Source organism: Equus przewalskii, chromosome 3 (genome assembly GCF_037783145.1).
Source record: "Equus przewalskii isolate Varuska chromosome 3, EquPr2, whole genome shotgun sequence".
NCBI classification, from domain to species: domain Eukaryota; kingdom Metazoa; phylum Chordata; class Mammalia; order Perissodactyla; family Equidae; genus Equus; species Equus przewalskii.
The window spans coordinates 111,724,176-111,747,908 of NC_091833.1; the positions used below are offsets into that span (position 1 = coordinate 111,724,176).

The 23,733-nt window shown below is 43.6% G+C and overlaps 1 protein-coding gene across 3 annotated transcripts in view; it reads left to right on the forward strand.

The window, feature by feature from the left end:
• Positions 1 to 6,482: 6,482 nt before the first annotated feature.
• CLNK (cytokine dependent hematopoietic cell linker) overlaps positions 6,483 to 23,733 on the forward strand; it is a 154,859-nt gene continuing 137,608 nt past the window's right edge. For 2 of the 3 annotated variants that reach the window (XM_070613237.1, XM_070613236.1), the window contains exons 1-2: positions 6,556 to 6,753; positions 20,046 to 20,098. Coding sequence is in view for 1 of the 3 variants with exons in the window: in XM_008518825.2 (XP_008517047.1) it covers positions 20,088 to 20,098 (11 nt within the window). In the remaining 2 variants the exon portion in view is untranslated. Of the gene's footprint in view, positions 6,754 to 20,045; positions 20,099 to 23,733 lie in introns of all 3 variants that reach the window. The other variant, XM_008518825.2, reaches the window with a different exon arrangement.

Consider the following 23,733-nt stretch of genomic DNA (forward strand, 5'->3'; position numbering starts at 1 on the left):
TGTTCATGCTGCTTTCTTTTTTCTTAATCCTATTCTCACTTCAACACCTGAATTTAACCAATGTGATGACAGATGGTGTGGGGCCCTTTGCCCTGCCAATTTAGCGACCCTGGCGATGGTTCAGCCTCTGAGTGGCAAGGGAGTGATTTTGCTCACTTGGTTTAAAAATACCACAGTGTTTTTAACCTCCGAGAAAAGTGTTTGGCAAACTACCCATAGCAGATTTTTCTGTGTATATAGATGATGTCACATCTCCAGCCAGTTTTGTCTAAATAAGGCTTTGCTCAAAATGAATGGCTAGCTATGGCTGCCATTTAAATGTAGAATTGGGAGCCATAGCTGTGCTGGTCTGGAAAGAGATTTGGGTAAAAGGCTAAAACTTGGGCCGCTGTCTTGGTTCTTTCCCCAGCTTACCATGGTAGTTGGTCACTTCTCCTCGGAAGGACTCCACTTCCTCATTTGAAAATGACAGGTTTAGTCTACAGTCAATTCAGTTCAACTATTGCTGGATGATACAGGATGGGCTCTTGGTATTGCAATGGATTCCAAGATGAGAAACAACTACAGCCACCCGCAAGGAATTTATAATTTATTAAGACACAAATACTGCCAAAGTTCATCTCTACCTCAGAAACCTCTCCTGGGGTTCCTTCTACTTAGCAATCTCTTCTCTCCAGAGTTACACCTGACTGGGTCCTTTTTGTCACTCAGGCCCCAGCTCTGAATAAATACCACCCCTGCTGATATTCAACCCAAGACCACCTGATATAAAGAAAGCCCCCCCCACACGTCCCAGGCACTCTCTGTCCTATTATCCTGTATCATCCCTTCATTGCACAGTACTTTCTCTTACGTATTTCTCTATCACTGGGATTTTACTGCGTACGGTAGCCTCTGCCACTTCCTGTTCCCACGGCCTTGGTAGGACAAAGGCCACTAATGTTCTGGAGTCTGCGGGGTGCCAAAGCTGGGAGGGGACATATGGAGATGGTGGGGACGAATGCATCTATCACCAGTGTGGTGAGAACTTGGTGACTGAGACTCTGCTTTCTCAAATGGGTAATAGCAATAATGATACCAACATGGGAGCATCATTGCAATGATTAAATTATGCATTTAAGCAAAGTGCCTAGAACCACGTCTAGCATATATGGAGGTCTTAATTAATGTTTGCCCAACGAGGCCTTTCTGGGGAAAAGTAGGGTGAACTAAGCAAGGAATTGGTATTTAATGGATATTCACTAATTGATAAACCACCTATCATTTCTGTGAATAAAGAATTAGAGAAGTCCAGGGAATCTGAGCAGAGATTTTAAGGAAAATTTCTTTCTGAATTTGCTTATCACACTCACCACTGTGATTTCCAAAGAACTTAAATGGCTACAACAAAACTCAGCTGGGAAATAAATCCAAAGTTCGGGAAGCTTGTTATGCTCAGAATGGCTCTTCGCCTCTGACCTGTGAGCTCTTACGCTGAGCCCTGGATCTACCTATCTTAGGGTCTGCCTTCTTGTAGGATGTGTTAAGGTGCTTGGGCAAGGAAGTGGGGGATACCTGAAGACCCTTTATGGAGAGAATGGAATTCTATGGGAACAACCCCATCTGCTATAGTTCCCCAGACATGACCGGATGTGTTTGAATGTCAACTCTGTGTATTTGTTGAGCTTTTTCCCAAGAGCTCCTTCTTAGCAGTCATGAAAATTTTCCAGCTGGTAGGATAGACCCAGGTGATATTGAGCACATCTGAAATCTGGCTGAGGACATGACAAGCTCATGCCAGGATTCCCCTTTCAAAAGTGCTAGTGTGATGAGAAAGAGGGACCATAGCTAATTGGAGGAGGCTCATAACGTGTTTCCTGAAGGAGAGAGGATATGAGATGAGAAGGGAAAAGCAATTAGCATGAGGTGAGCCCCTCTCAGGGGCCTGGAGTCAAACTGCCTGAAGCACTGATAAAAACAGGTGCTAAACTATAATAAATCAGAAAGGCTGGTGTTAATTAACCCAGGCTTCCACACAGGAGCTCTCATATAATTTGTAAAAAATACTTGGATTTTGATCCACTGCAGGAGACAGTACCCTCAACTAGGAACTGATGAAAGAAACCATACACCTACCGTGATGGTGTTGAACACTTGTATTTGGGAAGTGAATGTATGTGTAAATTGCATGGCCTAACCCCAGGCCTTGACATCATCCTGAGACCAGCAATGTGACAGGAACCTGAACTTGGAAGTCACCACGGCCTGAAAGGATGAAACAAAATACTACACAGTATTGAAATGCTGACCCAGGATCAGTGATTGTTTTAATCACCTAAATTATTTTTTTGCAAAAAAATTCAAAAAGAAAACTGAGGAGAGAGCAAGAACATTAGGAAGGTGACAAGGCTAGGTCAGGCTTTGCTAGGTCAGGCTTTGCCATCTCTTTATTTTTCCTCCAGCACATGGCCTTGGCATTAGTGAGAAGTTAATCAAGAATCAAATTGGTTTCTGCAAAGAATGTTTATTCATCAGAAATCAGTTTCTCTGGGGAAAACTGGGTGATGGCTCCTTCACAGGATCTCTCTATACTGTTTTAGCAATTTCTTGTGAGTCTTCAATTATTCTAAAACTAAAAGTTTAAAAGTAATAAAATATTTTTTAAAGTATAGGTAAAATTTCGGTTTCCCCTCACATGTACTCAATTCAGAGAAGGTGAAAAAAATATTTGAACATCTGTCGGAATGGGTTCCAAGCTGTTGACATGTAGTTATGCCCGTATCTTCTTATCAACCTGTATTTGCAAGACAATTTTGTCATTTCACACACTGAAAAATGCTATGAGGTTAGTAGCGTCACACTCCTCTTTAAAGGTGAGAAACGAGAGAATCAGTTCAGTTAGATAACTTGCTGAAATTCATTCAGTTTGTGGGGCGAGGAGGCATGTGAACTAAGCCAGTGTAATTCTGACAACCTTGCACTTCTACCCCCCAGCAGGGCCTACAAGAGCCAATAAAAATCTGCCTTCCCTTCATCCCAGGAACTGTGATCTTACCTGAACATAATTGAGCCTTAAAATCCTGTTTTTTGTTTTTTTCCTGTAATTCTTCCACATGATCTGCCCAACGGCTTCACGCCCGAGTAGACTAGCCGAAAGTGAAAACTCGGCAAACTCACTATGTCAAGTGTTGACGCAGAGATGTCCTGTTCAGACCCACAAGCAACACAGCATACATCTCACATCCTTTATTCGCAGATGTGGTAGGCCAATTATCCAGCAGTTAGTATTTCTGGTGGTCCCATATTATGTTTTAATGTCACTGTGAGAGGGCGCCACGGAAAACCAAGGGAGCCGATGTTAATTAGATGCCAGACACAGGACTAGACACTTTGTAGAAGGTAAGTAATTTAATCCTCACAGTCACTCCTTAAAGTTACCGTTCTCATCCCCATTTGACATATAAGACTCAGAATGGGCAAGTCCTTTGCCTAAAGCCAGGTAGCCTTTCAGTAATACATCTGGATAATTTTGACCCGACTTTCGAAACCCAAACTCCTTTGAATTTTCCCAATACCCTCTAGTATGACTCAGGGTCCAGGGACCTAATAAAGTATACAGGTGGGGGATGGAGTGTGGTAGGCAAGAGATAAGAACTCAGGAAGCAATTGACACAAAATGAATTGTCACCCAAATAGAAAATTAACATGAGGGATTCCTCAGACTGTGGAATGTGGGACAGGCAGCAAGAAAGAGGGAGACATGGGTGGAATGTGTGGGTGGCTGGGGTCAGATTGAGAAAGAATACAGCCCATCTCTCTGGCTGCTTCTGTGTCAGGCTTTCCCCTGTTCTCTCCACATTTCTGTCACCTATCACTTTTTTGGGTTCCTGCAGTGAGTGATACTGGCTCTTCCGCCCAGGCAATTAGACATACTACCTTTACTCTCTTCTCCCTTCTCAACTTACTTACATTCTTCCTTCCTCCCTTCCTCTCCCTCTTCCTTTTCTCTTCTTTTGGTCTAGCAAATTCCAATTCATCGTAAAAGTCTCAGCTTTCATAAGACCCCCCTCCCAAAGGATGTTTTCCCTGAGTAAAATATGCTTGCCTCTCGTCTACTTGTGGGTCCCCTTTGTTTCCGTCTCAGAGTATACAACATCCTGGTTATTATCTCCTATTCAATGTCTCTCTACTCCATTCGATTCTAACCTCCATGAGGACAGGGATAACATTTTTCTTGTCCACCTCTGTATTCCCACATCTAGGCCAGTGCCTGGCAAATAGCATGTAGGGGAGGTCAATAACTGTTTGATAAATGAATGAATGTCTGATCAGGTCCTGTTCATTGCATTTATCACAAATTGTAGTTTTGTAGGTGTCTGTGAAGTCCATTCATTTATTTTCTCCTCCTCTAGACTGTAAGCTCCATGGGGACAAGGAATAGGTAAGTCTTTCACCTACTCGAATCTTTAGCACCTAATAGAGTGTTTGGTACATTACAAACATTCAATAGATAATGAATGAATGAATGATGTTCCAGGAAAAAAAGCTATAAACATCACCTATATTATTAACCACATTCTCACCACACCAAAATATTTTCAATTCTTCTTTGGTAAAAAGCAGGGATTTTCATAACATCAGACTTGGGTTCCCATTGCAGTCCAGTCACTAACTAGATGCCAGCATGGTATTAAATTATTTGCCAATGAAGGCCACAATAATTCTCTTTGCTGTATCCATCCCTTGAATGATCTTCTCTCATATTCACTCTGGACTTAGCCTTGTGATTTGCTCTGGCTAATGGGACCATAGCAAACAGGATTCAAACAGAGACTTAGAAAAGGCTTGCCCAGTGGGGCTTCCCTCTCTTGCTGCACTTACAGCCCTGAGCCCATCACGTGTATGAGGCCTCACCAGCCAGCTGGATGATGAGAATCCAAGTGGAGGTGAACTGAGGCAACTGGCTGACTTCCTGCCAACAAATGGACACATGAACGTGACAGTGCTAGATCATCCAGCTGCCTGCCAAACCACCAGCAGAGACCAGATGATGAGTTCCTGTCGTGGGTTGAATTGTGCCCCACCCTCACTGCCCAAATTCACATGTTCAAGTCCTAACGTCCGGTGCCTCAGAATGTGACCTTATCTGAAGATAGGGTCTTTAAAGAGGGAATTAAGGTGAAGTGAGGTCATTAGGGTGGGCCCTAATCTTATGTGATGACTGATGACCTCATAAGAAGGGAAAATGTGGACACAGACACAGGGAGAATGTTGTGCGAAGATGACAACGTCCATCTACAAGCCAAGGAGAGAGACCTGGAACAGACCCTTCCCTCACAGCCCTCAGAAGGAACCAACCCTGCCAACACCTTGGTTCAGACTTCTAACCTCCAAAACTGTGAGAAAATAAATTTCCATTGTTTTAGCCACCCACTTCGTGGAACTTGGTTCTGGCAGCCCAGGAAGCTAACACAGATCCAGCTGGAAAGAACCAGCCCAGCGACCCACACAACAGCAAGCTAAACAAACTGGTTATTGTTTTAAGCCCATGATGCAACAAAAGCTAATTGATAAAGTGGGTAAATTACTTGAATTTCTCTAGGCTTTAGTTTTCGCAATTTCAAAATGAGTTTAAACGTATTTTCATCACACGGTTATCTGAAAGATTTCATGGGAGTTTTCACAATTTCAAAGTGGGTTTAAACATATTTTCATCACTTGATTATCTGCAAGATTTCGTAGGACAATGCCTGCAAATTGCTCAGCACAGTACCTGGCACATAACCAACATTTAAGGAGCACTTCTTTTAGTGTTACCTTTGGAGGGTATGTTAAGTCAAACCTGAGTTATTTACCCAAGCAAATATAAACTTCTACCTTTGAGTGTATTTCAAGTGATGTTGAGGTTTATCATGGAATTCAACATCAATTTTCATAAAACTAGGAGTGTCAAGTGGCGAGTGCCTGAAGAGGACAGCAGACACTTGCGAGGACTTGCTGCCAGCTTAAATGAACCAGGGTTGAGGCGGAGAGAAATTAAAATGTACTGAGCCCCTAATGCGTGCCCCAAACCTTGCTACACGTCTTTATTTACATTCTTTTTTCACTCTTTGGAATATCTCTATAAATGTTATTACCCCTCAATAATAGACATGGAAACTAGTTGAGAAATAAACTACAATTTGCCCAAGATCGCATGACTAATCATTAATATAGCAAGAATAAGATCCAGGTGTTTCTCATCCCAGATCCCATGTTCTCTCCATAACACCTGAGGGATTTGGTCCATGTGTCTCGGGTGGTCTCAGGAAACCACTGACAACATCAAGTCACAAGTGCTTGGTATGCATGTGAAACAAGACTAGCAAAAGCCATAGGCTCGAATCTTGCTCAGCAATCTGTTTTAGTGTGTTCTCGTAGTTGCGAAGTGTGGCATAAGGACACTGTGTGACTTTAAGGACACTCCCTTTGGGTTTGGAGCCCTCAGCCTCTTACAGCTTCGTTTATTGCATGCATTTCAACTCACGAAGAGGAAGTCCCGCCAGCACAAGGTCATACCACCTTAGGTCTGTGGCTGCATTTCACAGGAAACCAAACCTAAAACAGACCTAGGAGGAGCTTTCTGCTAAAAGACACTGCTCAGCATTGAGAATAATTCAACCCGCTGCCTTACGGATTACCAGCTCCTGGCGCTGCCCGCGATGCCGCCACAGCCCCCCATGCAGGAGACCGACATCTCAGCACAGGGCCTTTTGCGGTCCCCACACTGTTCAGGTAAACTAAGTAGGCCAGCTCCATCTGAGTGGTCATCTCACTGTCCTAAATGATCAGTAGGAAAGAGCTGATACCAAGCAAAAAAGGTTTTTCTAACGTGGACTATTGGGCCTTCTGTAAAGCATCAAACAGCATAAAGAAAGCCAGCTCCCTTAACTCAGTTTTTAAAGATCCCTTCATTCTGCTGGAGGAAAGAATCAAGATACCTACCCATAAAAAATTAAAAGACTAAATGTTTTCAATCTTCTCTTCCTGAAGCTGGGACTCCCTGACTGTTTGCTACTGAAATCCAAAGGCCAGGCCAGTTGCTGGCTTCTTTGGCTGACCTTCATAAGGACAGCTCCGTAGAAAGGCAGCCTCAATTCAAAGTAGGCCGTTGAATGTAGAAGTTAAATCCTGCAGCCCCTGTGGATATATATTTTTTAAATTTTCTAATTTGAAATGGTTTTCTTTCTGCTTTGGTGTGACTTTGGAATCTTGCAGAACGTCCTTCCACTCACAGGATGAGGAGCCTGAGAGTGAGTAAAGTTGGCATAAAATGCTCACCCTCTAAGGGCACCAGGAGGCATCTCTGCAGGTTTTTCTTGGAAAGAACAAACAGAAAATAAATTGGAGTGAGACAGATGAGAGTATAAGTGTGATCAAAGTCTCTATACTTTGAAAGATACTGATGTGGCTGAACTTTCCCAATACTGATTTTACTACTTTGTGCCGATGTTACTTACCTGATTAGCCTCTTTGTCTATGTAGTGGAATGGCCTCTCAATGATGCTGTTCCTTTGGATTCCCAGGGGCCACTCAAACCACAGGAAATGGTTATTTCAAAAATCAGGGGGGCTGGCCCTGTGGCCCAGTGGTTAAGTTTACGCGCTCTGTTTCGGCAGACCAGGCTTTCGCTGGTTCGGATCCTGGATGTGGACGTGGTGCCACTCATCAAGCTATGCTGAGGCAGCGTTCCACATAGCAGAACTAAAAGGACCTACAAGTAAAATATACAACTAAGTCCTAGGGGCCTTTGGGGAGGAGAAGGAAAAGAAAAGGAGTGGCAATAGATGTTAGCTCAGGGCCAATCTTTAAAAAAAGAAAAAAAATCAGGAAGACAATGGTAGGTCAGGCTAATTGGAGGTCTACCGGAGCAAAGAGAAAGCTTCAGAAATCCTCTGAGAAACTTAAGATAAAATTTGCCCTGGATAGGCAGGAGGGGCAACTGGCATCCATTTAACTCCATCTCTTGCTGGGCAGTCTATATGCATTAACTCACTTAATCCTTACATCCAGCCTTGAGAGTTAGGCATTACTTTCCTCTGTTTACAGATGAAGAGCTTGAGTGGTCCAAGTAAATGTTCAAGGTTGTCCAGTCACTAAAGTCAGTAACTCAAAACTACACTGATTTGCCCCTGAGCTAACTGGTAGGAATGGTGGCCAGCGTTCCTTGTCAGCTTCATAGAGTTCGTCTTGAATCCATTCCTGGAGTAGTCTTTGACACCAGCTATCTTAAGAGTGATATGCCTCTTTCTTCTCTCCAAAGGGCCCTCTCAGATGACTCCAGGAACAAGACCATTCTAAAACCGAAGGTCATAGTTTTCAGTACCACCTGGCCAGTGCTGGCCTTAACACCAGGGGACTCTGTTTCTAGCTCACTTTGCCATGAGTCAAGTGCTGTCTTGGAAAAGCTATAGGATTTAACATCTGACCAAGTTGGTCAGGATCAAAACTCTGCTGCTTGGACCAGGCGTGTTACTTTATCCCCACTGGTCCTCAATTCCTGCATCTTTACAATGGAGCAAGATCACATAACACTTGTATTGACAACTATTTAGCCTCAGTAATATGATATTTATATTAAATGAAATATGGTACATACTTAACGCTTAGTATGTACTCAGTAAATGTGGCTCTTTCTCCATTACTCTCCTTTCCTCACCCCAGATCAGCTCTGGCCTTATCCCTAAAAGATGTCCACAATCATCATGGAATTTATTAATAGAGATAAATTTATGAATATCTTATTTTAATAATCTCATTGGAGAATAGTAATATACCCCAGTTGCATAGCTTTGTACAATCTGCAGAGCTTTCAGACACATTTTCTCATTTAATGATCTTAATAACTTAATGAAGTAGGCAGGGCAATATTAGGCCATTTAAAAGATGTTGAAAGTGAGGCTCAGAGAAGTTGATGAGGATGGAAAGCATAGTGAGACAGAAAGAGAGGAGGCTTTGAGATCAGTCAAAACTGAACATAAACGTAGCGTGTAACTTAATTATGTGTCTTTGGGTAAGTAGCTTAACCTCTCTGAGCTTTGGTTAGCTATTGGCATTTTGTAACTTGAAACTGGGTAGAATAATACATTTTGTGGGTTGCTATGAGGATGAGAGCGAATATACATACAGTGTCTGACACAGAAGAGACATTCAGGAAATGGATAAATGGCAGCCATGCAGTGTTGTTACCAAAGTCACATGGTGAGTGGCAGAGCTAAATCTAGAAGTATGCTTTGGTGAATACCACTACATAAAGCAATTATATCCACCCTCAGAAGCAATTGCTAAGATCTACCAAGACCTGAGTTCTAGAGAGTTCCTCCAGGCTATTGACGACATGTCCTAGCATGAGAAAGATAGAATGTTTGAAGGGGTTAAATTATTAAACAGACATAAGTACTGAGTCTAAATTAGACTTAAGATTTTTAACAGACTGAGCCAAAATTTCTAGTGATTTTGCAAAGTAGGTTATCAATAAGACTGAGAAACGTCACGTTAAATAGGTCAGTTATCAGTAACCTAACAAAGAAAAATAACCTTGAAAAACAGAGTTGTGGAAAAAAGCATTATGGGATTTTTTGTGGTTTTTGTTTATTTTTGTTACCCTTGTGGACCAAATACTTTGGGATATCATCATGATTATTCAGCTTACTTTTAATCATGTCCTCTAAATAGTAATGACTTATAGATTGCCATTTGAGTGCCTGCTATATGTGGACAATAAATACTGATTGCTTCTCTTTCTTTTTTAGTAAGTATACCTATTCTTACTCTATAGAAGAGGATACTGAGGTTCAGAGAGACTCCATACCTTCTCTATTTCATATAGTGGATAAGAAAGAAAGTCAGAAATGGGACCCAGGTCTACCTGAATCCCAGGCTCCTTCTCTCTGCCTTGTGCTCCATCGGTGCCCTGCTGGATATGTTCAGGGTCATGATCACAACATTGCTTTCTTTCAAGCTAACCAACACCATCTTAGGACCTCCTGGATATACTACGAGCCATAGAAAAACATGTGTGTGAATTTTTATTATGATTATTCCATTGGTGTTGCTAACTGCAACACAATTTCCCAAACACCTAAGATGAGCCAAAAGGTCCAGACACAGCATGGGAATTCAATATCCACGTGCTTTAGGGCACAGCCTTTCATTGCAGTGGGTTCCCTATTGAATTTAGTGTGAGATAAAGATGAGGAGTGGCTAATAGCCCAGGCCCAAACTCTGAGAGGGTTGAAGCTTTGTGGAGTCCCTAAGGACCTGCATTTGGTCATCAGCTTTGCAGAGGCAGAAGGCTAATTTCATCCAAGGCCCTCAGAGTTGCTAGGGCTTAAGGGGTTAGCTCACTCTGGCATTCTGGCCCATACATCCATCTTCTATAACTTTGTTCGATTATTAAGAATGTACTCAAGTTGTAAGTTCCCTCACAGGAGGCAATCTACACAGGAAAACAAGTTACTGTCAGAAGGTAGGTTGGTGAGCACAAAGTCAGAGTTCTTGCAATGCTGGATTCACCAAGCTATTGATGGTCCAACGTCTTGATAGGCACCTGAGAGCCAGTCTGCCTCATGAGTACCTATGAATATTCATAGGTCAGGTCACCCTGGGCAAGTCTAGGCATCTCCTGACCAGCTCCATCTCTCGGAGCATTCTCCACACTCTCCTTACCCAAACTCCAACTCTGAAGCTCTTTCTACTACACTGCTCCATCCACTCTTTGAGAAATAGATAATCTGGGTTGAATTCAGACTAATAGTTCCCAGCAGTATGATTTTAGGCAAGTTATTTAGCCTCTCAGAGCTCAGGTTATCCTTTATAAAATGGAATTGCAATACCTACCTTCTGGATTTGTGGCAAGACATGAAATACAATGTGTATAAATTACATATTGTAGTGCCTAGCAATTATTAAGTGCAAAGTAAATGATAGTGACAATATAATCATTTGTAGCATAATTATCATGAGTTTATTTTATGTTCAGACAAACTGTCATTAAATTCCTTGGCCTTTTCTCCCTTTTTAAGAATTTTGATCTAAATAAGTCCTATTTTAAGATGATTTCCACAGAAAGCTAATTTCTTCATTTTCCTATTTGTTTTAATCATTCATCTATCAAAGCCTTGGTAGTATCTTACAACTTCCCAAGTGTACTGATCCTCTGAAAACATTAAGATTTAATGAAAAAATGATAAAAATTTCTTTAGAACTCTTCCCTTGGCAATTTCAAATCCTCAGGGTCCTTCATGGTATTGATACACAGAAATTGCTCAATAATTACCTGTTGAGCTATCTCGCATAACAGTTCGTAGTTTACAAAATTCTTTCACTTCCACGATCCCATTTGGTCTTTAAAACCATCCTCTGAGCAAAGGAGGATGAGCGTGTGTGTATCCCCATTTTTTAGAATAGTGATACTGAGTCTCAAGTTATAAAATTCGCTGTACAGTTCACCATACCTGGCCTTAGAGATCTGCCTCACCTCTTGCTGGGTGACTGATCCCAGATGAAAAAGAGGGACAAAGCAAGAATCAATGGTGTGGAAGAAGTTCAATTCAGGAATTAAGTTCTAAATGCACTTGAAGTTACAAACGAGGAGATGATCTCATCTGAGTCCATACTGTGCATTTGTTCGGTAGACAGATTTGGCTCGAGAGGACTCTCACTGAACAAATGACAGAATTGTTCAATATTGAAAAATCTGGGTCATTTGGATTGTTGCCGTACAATGGAATCTAAATTAAACAAGATGTCCTACATAGGGTTCTGGCATTCAGTTAATGGTATCATTATTATCGTTATCATTATTTTAAATTACATTACTTTTAGCCCAGTCTTGATTAGATTATTTTAGTGCTCCTTCTTTGGATTTTGAGTTTCTCTCAAACTTCTTTAAGGCCCTTCTTATCAATAACAGCTCCTCAGAAAATCATCAGCATTCAGCAAGTGCTTACTAAATGACTGTTTTAAGAACAACAGTGCTTTCACACTGGTCTTAAGATGTCCATGGGGGAGGTAGGGCTGGCCAGACCTGTCTTCACACCAGGGTCAGCCTGTAAGTTGTAAGATATGTATATATAGCAATCCCTGAATCTTGGTTTATTTTCTTATATCTTTTTTTCCCCTAGAATTTCCCTTTGGTACTGCCCCAATGCATTAATCCTTCAATGGAAAGTCCATCACAGTTGGGGATGTTCTGATTCATCTGGGCCTGGCAGGACCTGCCCCTAACCAGTCTGATCCTGCCATCATTTATGAGAGCTAAAGGGAAACAGGGCAAGGTGAACAGGTAAACCTTCCAAAAAAATAAGGAAACATCTAATTAGGCTCTTGATAATCTACTTTTTTTTTGCTACAGTTTCATTTTATCTGCATAGTAAAATAAGTTTAATGATAAGAGAGCAGAAAGAGGGAAGATTAGAGACAGGAGGAGGAGGTGAAGGAAGGAAAGAGGACAGAAGGAGGGAAGGAATATGAGAAAACAAAGAGTGAATGAGAAAAAGAGAGGATCAAGAAAGATGCTCTTTACCACAAAATGGAAAAAAAGGGGAGAGAAAAAACCTTACCACTGAAGGAAGGAGTCCTTTCTGCAGAAGAGAAAAGGAGTTGGCTTCTGAATACAAAAAGCAGAAGGATTAATAAATTCCAAAACTACCCATTGCATCAGTTCATTAAGGGTGTTTTCAAGAACATTTAAATAAAAAATGGATGCACACGCACGTTGCCTTGAGACACTTCAGGGAAGTTACTTGTTACCAAGGCAGTTGCAAAATCTTTTTTAAAAATATGCCCATACTTAACAGCAGAAAAACTAGGAGAGCAGACTCCCTTATTCCTCAAAAAAAAATCTATAATAACAATCCATTTGACTTCAAATGCCCCTATTCATTGGAAATCCAATAAAATTAAATGTTACATTTAATTAAATTTAGCTGATTGCCCTGACCAGGATATAGAATTACAAATCAAATCAGCATACATCTTCCTCTAAGTAGGAGCATCTCTAAATTGTAACTTTCTCATTTTTGATATGAAAACAGAGAAAAATTGCATATAATTGTGCATCTGAGAAATTTTGGTTTTAACAGGTTTACTCAAAGTTCATGCGTGTGCTTGCACACGTACACACAGACACACACACACACACACACACACCCCAGCCCCCTCTTCCCCAAATGTACACACACCACTTCCTTCCTCATCTGCTAATAGCATTCCTCATTTTGGATGTGTGGGACGTGACTGTGGAGAGAATCAGATGTATGTTGTACGCATCGTATATTCGGTCCTTTTCTGGTGTTCCTGTTTTAATGAGAAAAAGCAGCAAGCCTTAATTTAGACCCTCTCTGCCAGCCCTGACCCAGATTTAGCAATGCAGCTACATCTCACCTTCCTGACTGGTCCTAATATTTTCTGCCGGAATTCCTAGTTGCCTTCTGGTCCTTTCCTAGATCTTTTCAGGTACATTGTCATTATTAGAATGACGTTTCTTAAATTTTAAAATAAACAGAGGCTAGTATTTTTATAAGCTTTATCTTCGAGGACTAAGTGTGAAAGGTTTGAGAGCAAAAACACTTCTTCACTGCAAAAGCATTGTTTTCCCTTCATGAAATATTAATTTTGGATCAGGTGAAATGTAGCAGAAATATTTATGATAAAATGTCTCTTCACAAGCTCGGTTTGGTAGCACTGGTGAATTCCCTGCGGAGAACAAGAGTTCTCCAGGATAACAAGGAAATGTGATGTGTTGCTTTACATATTTCCAGTTGTTTAAACTGCTTATGATACCATAAGGGTATTAATTATTTTCGGATTAAGATCCACACCAAAATCCAATCTATTTATAAAACAAGCCTTTCCTCCCTAACACAGTCCCTGACACCCCAGGGGGGTTCCACGCTCAGAAGCAGCCATTCTGGTTTGAATGTCCAAATCTGAGTATGTTGTTTGGAAATCTTAAGCATGCACTCATCTATAAAGCCTTGTTTTCTTTTGTTTGGTTTTCTGAAATAGTCCTGTGTTTGAAACATCAAGTCCAGTATCTTGACACAGAGCTTTTCAACCCACAAAGTAGTTAGAGACCTAATCAAATATAATCACTGGGACCATCACTTCCAAAACTGTAGGATTATTTGGCCAAAATGGATGGTTGGAGCAGCAACCTCTTTATTCTCAGGACCCCAGCAATGCTGTGCGCCCCTCTGGCACAGCCCTCTTTATATCGTGAGGGGAGGGAAATGAGCCTTACAGGGAGGCAACATAAGATAGAGCAGTGTTTCTCAAACTGGGGTTCATTTTGGACCCCCAAGGAACTCTAGCCTTTTGCGGGGGGGGTGGTCTGTAAATCCCATGAGGACTCTACTACTGAAAGGAAAGCATAGATTTCTAAGCCAAAATAAATTAATTACGAGCGTATTCTGGCTCTTTTGCCTATGCTTTAGAGCCTAGCATACAGTCAGATAATTTTAGTGCCCAGGTTGGCATTTATGGTTCTATTTGCATTGGCGTCTAATGTTTACCACAGTTGGCATTTTCCCTTGTTGGAGAAATAAACAGGCATCATGAAAAGAGCTGGCCTCTCCCTGTGGCCTCCCCGAGGACCCAGGGTCTCCTCCTGCCTGGTCTCCCGCTGACCGTAGGCCCTGCGAACAGAGCTCAGTCTCTTCTTGGGACCCCGGAGTGCTCCTGCCAGCATCCCCACGGCAGCGCCAACTCTGGACAGATTAGTGCCGTTTGCACCAGGTGCCCTGCTGTGACTGACAGATGGCGCCTGAGCGTCACTTCCCTTTGACAGCAAAAGCGGTGCTTAGGCTTTATTTCTGTGGCTAACTAAGAAGAGAAGCTGAAAGAAACGCCCCGGTTCCTATAGAAAGTGAGCGTACAAAACACGATGAGATTTTCCCTATGGCTGGGTTGCTGCAGCCCCTCGAGGTCCCTGAGTCAAAGCCAGAGGAGCACTGGTATTTATATCCACATTTGAATCTCACTCCATCAGGATCGTTTACAGCACCCCGGAGAACACAGACTCGTGCTCTGAGAGCAGGGCCTTGCTGGTGGCCTCTAATTCCTCTCTCTGGATGGTGCCCAGCACATAGTAGGCTTCATTAAATGTTTGCAGGATATGTGAACCAATTCCACCTCATACGACAGTCGTGTGAGCCTGGACTTTACTTACTCGTTTTCTGTAGGCAAGATCCGACAGAGAAATCACTGCTCGCTGAGATTCGAAGCCTCTCTCACTCTCATCTATGTCATAAACGTTTGGATGTGGTGGATTTTTCCTAAATGTTTCACTGCAAATTAACTCAGAAATAACTAAACATATGGAGGATTCTTTATGAGCAGCGGCAGTTCCTGTATTTCCGTTTAGGGCAAATTTGGGACAGCAGGGTGAACGAAAGTGTGATTGTTTGATCCTTTCTCAGAGAATGAGAAGATGTCAGTGAGTGGAGCTGGGCAGACAGAGATGAGCGTGGACTGGTGCTCTCAGGTCCCCTTCCTCCTGTCTCACAGCCCATCAGAGTACATGCAGCGTTGAAAAACTATCAAGACCTGGGCTCCACCCAGAAACAACTGAACCAAGCCTTCTGGGGTGTCAGTCCTTTTTAAAGCTCTCCAGGTAATTCTAAAGGGCAGACAGGTGTGAGAATCCTCGCCTGCCCCACTGCTGGTCACTCACCGCAGATAAGTGCTTCTCATTTCTGGAGACTAAAACCTAACAGTGATAAAGGGCGTTTAATTAAAGTTCAAGCTAATTTCATCACTATTTCTCCATGTCTTAGATACCTTATGTTCTCATCTAATCCACAGCAGAGCCTTGCAGAAAGCTGCTGTGTTACCCTCATTTTACAGATAAGCAAACTGAGGCTCAGGACAGGTAGACAGCTGTCCCAACACTAACTAAAAAGTGTCAAGGCCAATGGTTTGCAATATCAGATTATTATAGATGGGATGGAGAGCAGGTTACTAAATGTCTGCAAATGTCCATTTGGTTGTGTATAAAATCAGAATGAGGGGCTGGCCCAGTGGCGCAGTGGTTAAGTTCACGTGCTCTGCTTTGGCAGCCCAGAATTCTCTGGTTCAGATCCCAGGCATGGACCTACCCACCAATTATCAAGCCATGCTGTGGCAGCGTCCCACATATAAAGTAGAGGAAGATGGGCACAGATGTTAGCTCAGGGCCAATCTTCTTCGGCAAAAAGAGGAGGGTTGGTGGCAGATGTTAGCTCAGGGCTAATCTTCCTCAAAAAAAAATAAAATAGTGGGGCCGGCTCCGTGGCTGAGTGATTAAGTTCGCGTGCTCCACTGCGGCGGCCCAGGGTTCAGATCCTGGGCACGGACATGGCACCGCTCATCAGGCCACGTTGAGGCAGCGTCCCATATCCCACAACTAGAAGGACCTGCAACTAAGATATACAACTGTGTACAGGGGTGGGTTTGGGGAGATAAAGCAGAAAAAAATATATATATAAAAAAATGAAAAAATAAAGTAAAAGCAGAATGAAATATGGATCGTATTCAGTTACTGTGGCAGCGACAGGGGAGACATGGCAGGTGTTTGATGTCCATTCTATTCTTTTTGAAAATACACGTCAGGAAGGGAGGGGCCCTGTCTTTCTCTAGCACATTGCCTTCATAACCCTATGGATGTGAAATTCTTCCTGTCTGACTCACCATGGCTCGTGCTCGCCACATCCTTTACAAAATGACTAAGATCAGATAAGACTGTGGCGCTCTCACAAGGGTCATCAGCATTCTGAGTAGAGCAAAGTGCTGCTGGCCTTGTAGAGTGCCGTCCATTCTGTCATGCTGATGACACCACTTGGCTGATTCAGACGCCAAGGTGGGTCACTAAGCCCCCAAATTTTGCTTTTTAAATTCCAGAAAAGTTTGGGCTGTCTTCATGACATTTTAAAATTCCTTTCGTACAATAGATTGCTCACGTCTCTCCAAAGCCAATAGTAAAATATCTTTGTGAACTTTTATTAAGATTTTAATATACAAACCTAATAAGTGTTGATGTTACAAATCAAATAACTTACAAAGGTTTACATATAAGGCAAAAGTTAAGGATTCCTCGCAGGCCCCTCCCGCCCCTCCCTGTTGTCCTCTTTGTTAGCGCTATGGAGGGAGTTCTATTAGGGAAGACAATAAAGTGTGAGAAACATAATAACAGATTTCTCAACTTTTTGAAACCACTTTTTGTCATCAAATATGGATGAATTGTAGTTTTTTAAATAGTACTTTTTAATGAAATCTTTGAGCTGGAAGAGATGTATTGGGCCCAACCTGCTCGTTTTTCAGGCGAAAAAATTGAAGCCCAGAATGTCCCAATGTTCTGTTCAATGCTGCAGTCTACCATGGGAGCAGGCCTGAAAGGCAGCTTCCCTGACCACCTCCCCAGGCCTCGGATCCAAGGCTTACTGCCTTGGAGGAGACAGCCCTGCACCTTGTGATCCCTTCACCCCGTCTGTAAGAGCTAGCCGCGGGCCAGGAGCATAGGGAGCCCTCCATAAGGGTCAACTTATTTTATCCCCTGTCAGCGCTCCTTCAGCACTGCCGGTTAATGCACTCAGAGGAATGAAGCGATTGTATAAGCAAGATATTTAAGTGGTAGATGCTCTCAAAGTGGGGAAGGGCGATACAAATTTGTCCCGCATGACCATAATCAAGTAATTTAATTCCTATAAATATTGATATAATCTAAAACTCAGTGTCAATAACCCTAGATACCCAAACATAACATGACTGATGTTAAAGCAACTTGCAAACCTTACACTGTTATGCAAGTAATTGTTATTCATATTTCCATAACATTTTGTAGTTTGCAAGACATTTTCAGATGCATCAGCTTATTTCACACTTAAAACAATACAGTAAAAGAAAGATAAGGACATCATTATTTATAAATGAGGAGAGATGAAGTGCTCCCACAATGTCACACAGCTAGTTAATGACAGCACTGGAACTGAACGGAGTCCCTCAATTTCCAGTCCAAGAATCTCCCAGCATTTGATGTGCATTGTTTGTATTATATTGACGAATATATTTGAGTTCTGTTCCCCACCACTATGGAAGAGACAACTTCCAAAGAGGCCACGAACTAGACACTTCACACAGCATCCAGAGAGGACTGTCGGTGAACGAGAGCCTAATAGCCACCTCCCCTTTCCCTGCTGTCATTCACTGACCTAGAAGCATCAGATGGAGGATGTGGCTGTGGGGTAATACATGTGGCGTCTGAGGACCTGAAGTCAGTCCTAGTTCTTTAGTCACTTTCCTGCAGTTACTGGTCCAAGAGCACACAGCTCAAGTCCAAATCTCTTCTTTTCTCATGCGTGATACTTGATAGTCTTGAAAACTTAAAAAATTCATTTTCACATATGACCAACACCAAGCTGCTGACCTCTGTGGTCCCACCAGGCTGTACAAAGCCTCTCGGGCACACTATGCAATCTAACATCTTCACACTTTTGCACCTAGCACTCCACCTGCCCAGAATACCTTCCCTAATTCTAAGCCCAGAAGACACAGACTTATTCTGCAAGACCCAGCTCAAGTATTCTCTCCTTTATGAAGATTCCCCTGGCTCTCCAAGGCAGAACTTGGATTTGTTCTGTTTTGTTTCTTATGCATCTGTTTTTACAAAGCCCTTTGCTAACAGCCGTCATAGAGGGATGCAGAATCTGTATCATACTGAGCTTTAGGAGTGCCTTGAGGGCAGGGGCTGTGTCTTATTGGCCACAATAGTTGTACCAAGTAAGTTTTCAGTAAATGGCAGTTGGATAGATGGGTGGATGAATGGATGGACAGATGGATTGAAGAATGATCTAGAAGTGCCTAAAGCTCAGTGGGGTGCAGTTTAGTGACTGGCTAGGAAATGGAATTTTTGAGTCTTGTGGATCTGGGCTCTTATTGCAGATAAGGGATCTTGGGCACATGATTTAACCTTCCTGAGCCTAGTTCTCTCTAACAGTGAAATCCACTCTCTAACCTGCTACACTCAACCGGAAGCCCCAGGAGGCCGATGGATGGAAACCATGTCAGTGGCTCCTCAGCCTTGGCTCCTTGTTGAGTTTGTCCAGTAGGAGAAAGCAGCAGGAGATTCAGGGCAGGAGGAACGTGAGATGGGGATTTTCACCACCCACCCCCCCCCCCCACCACCACAGCTCCCTCCCTGCAGGTCCCTCAACTGGGAGCCACAGTTCTCTCTCCATCGGCCCTGTCTCTGGGTCCCAGTGACCTCTGGCCTCCCTGACCCCTCCAGGCCCAGGCACGGTCACAGCACCCCCAGGTCCTCCACTGTTCTTTGTGAATTCCCTCCACTCTGTCCACGCCTTTTAAGTGGTCTCTTTATTAAACTCAAATTACCCAATTTGAGGGGACCCCTGTTTCTTGCTGGAACCCCAAGTGATACTGTGAGTAATATGCTTTATCCCTCCCAGGGCCTTTGTGTAGATTAAATACAATCGTTGATGGAAAGCCCCTATTAAATGCTCCCAGGGTCTCCACTGCTAATTTGTGTGGTAAATTGGGCTAATGATCTCTCCTACGTGGGTGAATACAAGCCACAAATAAAATGCTGTGTCCTATGTGAAGCGGTATATAAATGTAACTCCCAATAAATATTTCATGGCAAAGTCACACTTTGAAAGGAGAAGCATGCCTTCTCCTGCGCATGTGTGAACGCCCCTGAGCAGAGCCAGCAAGCCTGGGCTAACGTGCCCCGGGTGCCCAGGGGAAGCGCACAATTGCACACCAGGGAAAACCTGGCTCAGGATATGTTTGCTGAGCTCCTCAGGGCAGATGGGATGAATGCTGACAGAAAGAGGACAGCATATCAGGGGAAAGTCCCCTCCCCCACTCTGCTCCAAAAATAAACCAATTATTGACCTGGATTGATTCTCTTTCCGTCATTTCCTCTGAGCCAGCACCGGTATCCTATTTTAACAAGAAACGACAGTAGCATGTTCACCAGAATTAAAACATGATGTGAAGGCCCAGTAACGAGTTTGCTTTTGTTTCCACAGGCTGAGTTGAAGATCCCTCTTATTTGCCGGGAGCCAAGAACTATGAACAGGCAGTAAGTACCTCAATGCCCCGGTGAGCTCAAATCTCCCATCTGCTAGTGGGAACAGGAGTCAGATCCTGGCATATGAACTAAGGAATGATGCCAATGTGCCCCCCAACGGGGAGGGCATGTCCAGTTTCAAGGCCGAGCCTGAGAGGCCGGGGTTGAGGGTATGCACGTCAGTGTTCAGAGAATGCCCTTTCCAGTAACAGTGGGTTTTTGTGGACAGGCCACTTGTTCTCGCCCAGGATGGGTGTGTGGTTGGGGCAGGGGCGAGATACCCCAGCACCAGAATGCCAGACGGGCACCCGGAAATACCATCCATCCCTCCACACCCTGGTGTGTGAAGGCAGATCTAAAAGAGCAATGGTTCACACACTTGTTCCCACACCGAGAACCTGGAACTCAACTTGCTCTTTGTGGAGCACCTAGCATGGGTCGTGTGGTCCCTTTAGGATATCCACATGTGTATCTGGTTCAGCAAAAAATCTATCCCGCTCCTGATGTCTATTAACACAGTAAAATGATAGCAGGCCTCCAAGTGTAAGAAATATTTATAGTGAAAAAAGAGACCTTTAAATTGAGAAAATTTGGTGTACTAATTTTAAAATCAATCTACTCGTCTATTTATTTGCTTTGTTTTGCCAATTGGCAAGATAGCACTGTTATTCTCCTCTGTGGGAAATGAGAAGCAGGGGGATGGTGGGAGAAAGAACATGGGTTTCTGAGTCAGGCAGACTGTGTGGAGATCCCTTGCTCCATCAGTTTACAGCTGTATAATATTTTGGAAGTTGCCTAACCCTCTGGATATTTGAGAAGTACTTCACCCTTCCTCTAGAAAGCAGGATCTGGCTTGGGGCCTGCCTGGTTTCTGGGTGGATCTCTGGTCCTGGAGAGAACCTGGAGGACAGCACAGGGTAACCAGGTTACCCTTGCATCTCACAGGTGGGCCCTGGGTACAGGGCTGCTGTCCAGAGTGACATGGAGGCAGCAGCCCCAGCATCACAGCTACCCACAGATGCCCATGGGTGTCAAGGTGGGCCGACCTGACACAGAGCCAGGCCCACGGGATGGGGAAGCTGGAGCTGGTGCTTTTCCTCTTGCCACGAGAAGTGGAGCCAAAGCTCCCTGGTGCACTGTTCACAGATGGACTGCTCTCCTGACCCGGAACCTAATTTAGGGAGCATGTCCTCCATGCGAGGTGCTCAGACACGCTTCTCTTTGATCCTACAGTGGGGTTGGACGGCAGGCACCATGAACTTCTCTGAGCATCAACTTCCTTGTCTAAGTGACTTGTCTGAGGTAGCACAGAGAGTGCTGACAGAGCTGAGGCTGGAATGCAAGTCTGTCTGACTCCAAATCCAGTGCTCCTTCTGTTTATCCCACCACTGAGGGAAACTGGGGAAGGCACAAGCTGGGGAGGTAAGGCAAGTGTAGTTTAGAGAGCTGGCTGATCTGGGGTCACACAACAAGAGGGTGAATTCTCAGACCCACAGTTATGATCGGCGATGAATGTGGCAGACAGCCGCCACATTATAAGATAATCAAATAAGTGGTGTGTGGTGTTTGAATCAACAGCAGGGCAGGTGCATTAGTCTCCAAGGGCTGCCAGAATAATGACCACAACTGCGTAGTCCAGACAACCAATAATGTATTGTGTCACAGTTCTGGGGGTTAGAAGTCCCAAATCAAGTGTGGGTTGGTCTGTGCCCTCTTCTAAGGCTCCAGGGGAGAATCCTTCCTTACCTCCTCCAGCTGCTGGTGGCTCCAGGAGTCTCCAGGCTCATGGCTGCGTCCCTCCATCTCCGCCTCCCTCCATCTCTGCCTCCATCTTCACATGGCCTCTGCTCTGTGCCTGTGCCTTCTCTTCTTCTGACTGTCTCAAATCTCCCTTGTCTTTTTCTTTTTTTTTTTTTGAGGAAGATTAGCCCTGAGCTAACTACTGCCAGTCCTCCTCCTTTTGCTGAGGAAGCCTGGCCCTGAGCTAACATCCGTGCCCATCTTCCTCTACTTTATATGTGGGACGCCTGCTACAGCATGGTGTGCCAAGCGGTGCCATCTCCGCACCCGGGATCTGAACCGGCGAACCCCAGGCTGCCGAAAAGCAGAACGTGCGCACTTAACCGCTGCACCACGGGGCTGGCCCCTCACTTGCCTTTTTCTTATGAGGACATTTGTCATTGGATTTAGGACCCACATGCATAATCCAGGATGATTTCATCTCAAGATCCTTAACTTAATTACATGTGCAAAGACTCTTTTTCCGAATAGAGTCACGTTCACCACTGCCAGGGATTTGGATGGGGACATATTTTAGGGCCACCATTCAACCCCCTATGGCAGGCTTTATTTTCAGACCCCCATCCCTCTTTGGGGGCAATGCAGGGTAACTTTGACAATCCCAGCGATATTTGCTGTGAGCTTCCATCTGGCTTTGTGGTTGACAGTCCTGACCTTCACCCCTGCTTTAATTTCTGTCTGTGATCCCACCCTGTGCCAAAGGTCTCCCCTATAAAGAGGAGGATATGTCCCTTCTGGGGACTTCACTACCTTTGGTTTTCACCAGACAGTTGGCAATTGCTTCTCATCAAGTTTTCCAAAGGATAGCTTTGTGATTTCAGCCTTAGAGTCATGTCAGATAAGAAGCTGCCAATACATAGCCTAGAGAACAGACCAAATCATCATAACTTCATAAACGTCGGTTTCCTCCTCTCAGGATGCTGCATCAGAATCTGTACTTTCACAAGATCCCCAGTTGATCTAGCCACAGTAAAGTTTGAGAAGCACTGGACTAGAACAGTGGTTCCCAGCACTGGCTCCTTTCTGGAATATTCAAGAAGTATCTACAATATTCGCCAAGATATGACTGGGAGAAGGCAGCCACATGTCAGACATTGCGTGAGTGTAGTTTGGAAATTTATGACCTTCCTCCACACACACACGCTCAAAAACACACACACAGAGGGTTTTGTTCTGCTATGCCTTCAGGGGAGCACTCCTTCCTTTGTGAAAATCATTAACCCAGTTAATTCAAACCAGTAGATTTTAAACCTGACTGAGCATTAGAATCATCAAGGAGGCTCTCAACAAAAAGCCATTTCAGTGTCCTTCCCCAGACCAGAGAAATCAGAACACCTGGACAATGGAACTTTCTTTTAACACACAACTGAGTCTAGTCTGCAGCTGGGGCTGCAAAATGCTGATTTGAGGTGTCTTACAATTCTATAACCTGGCATTCCTTACAGTTTTATAACCTGGAATTCTAAATGGCCTTTGTAATGACAGCTAATTTCTTACTATTTCCCATCGGGCACCTTTACAATGAATGAATGAATAAACACAAATGAATGATCAGAGATAGATTATACATACACACATATGTGCACATATATGTATACATATCTACATATATGTATATATGTGTATACATGCAATATAAGTATATGCACAAGTATTGCCTATAAATGCATCAGTTCAGTCAAAAGCATGTACTGAGTATACACTGCTGGGCACCGGGCTAGGCGCCTCCCTCATAAAGATGAATAAGATTCAGTCCCTGCCCTCAAAGAACGTTAGCCATAAGTTAAGCAAATCATTTTAGTATTGTGTAGAAAGTGATGGGAGAGTTCCACAAATGCGAAGGAGTC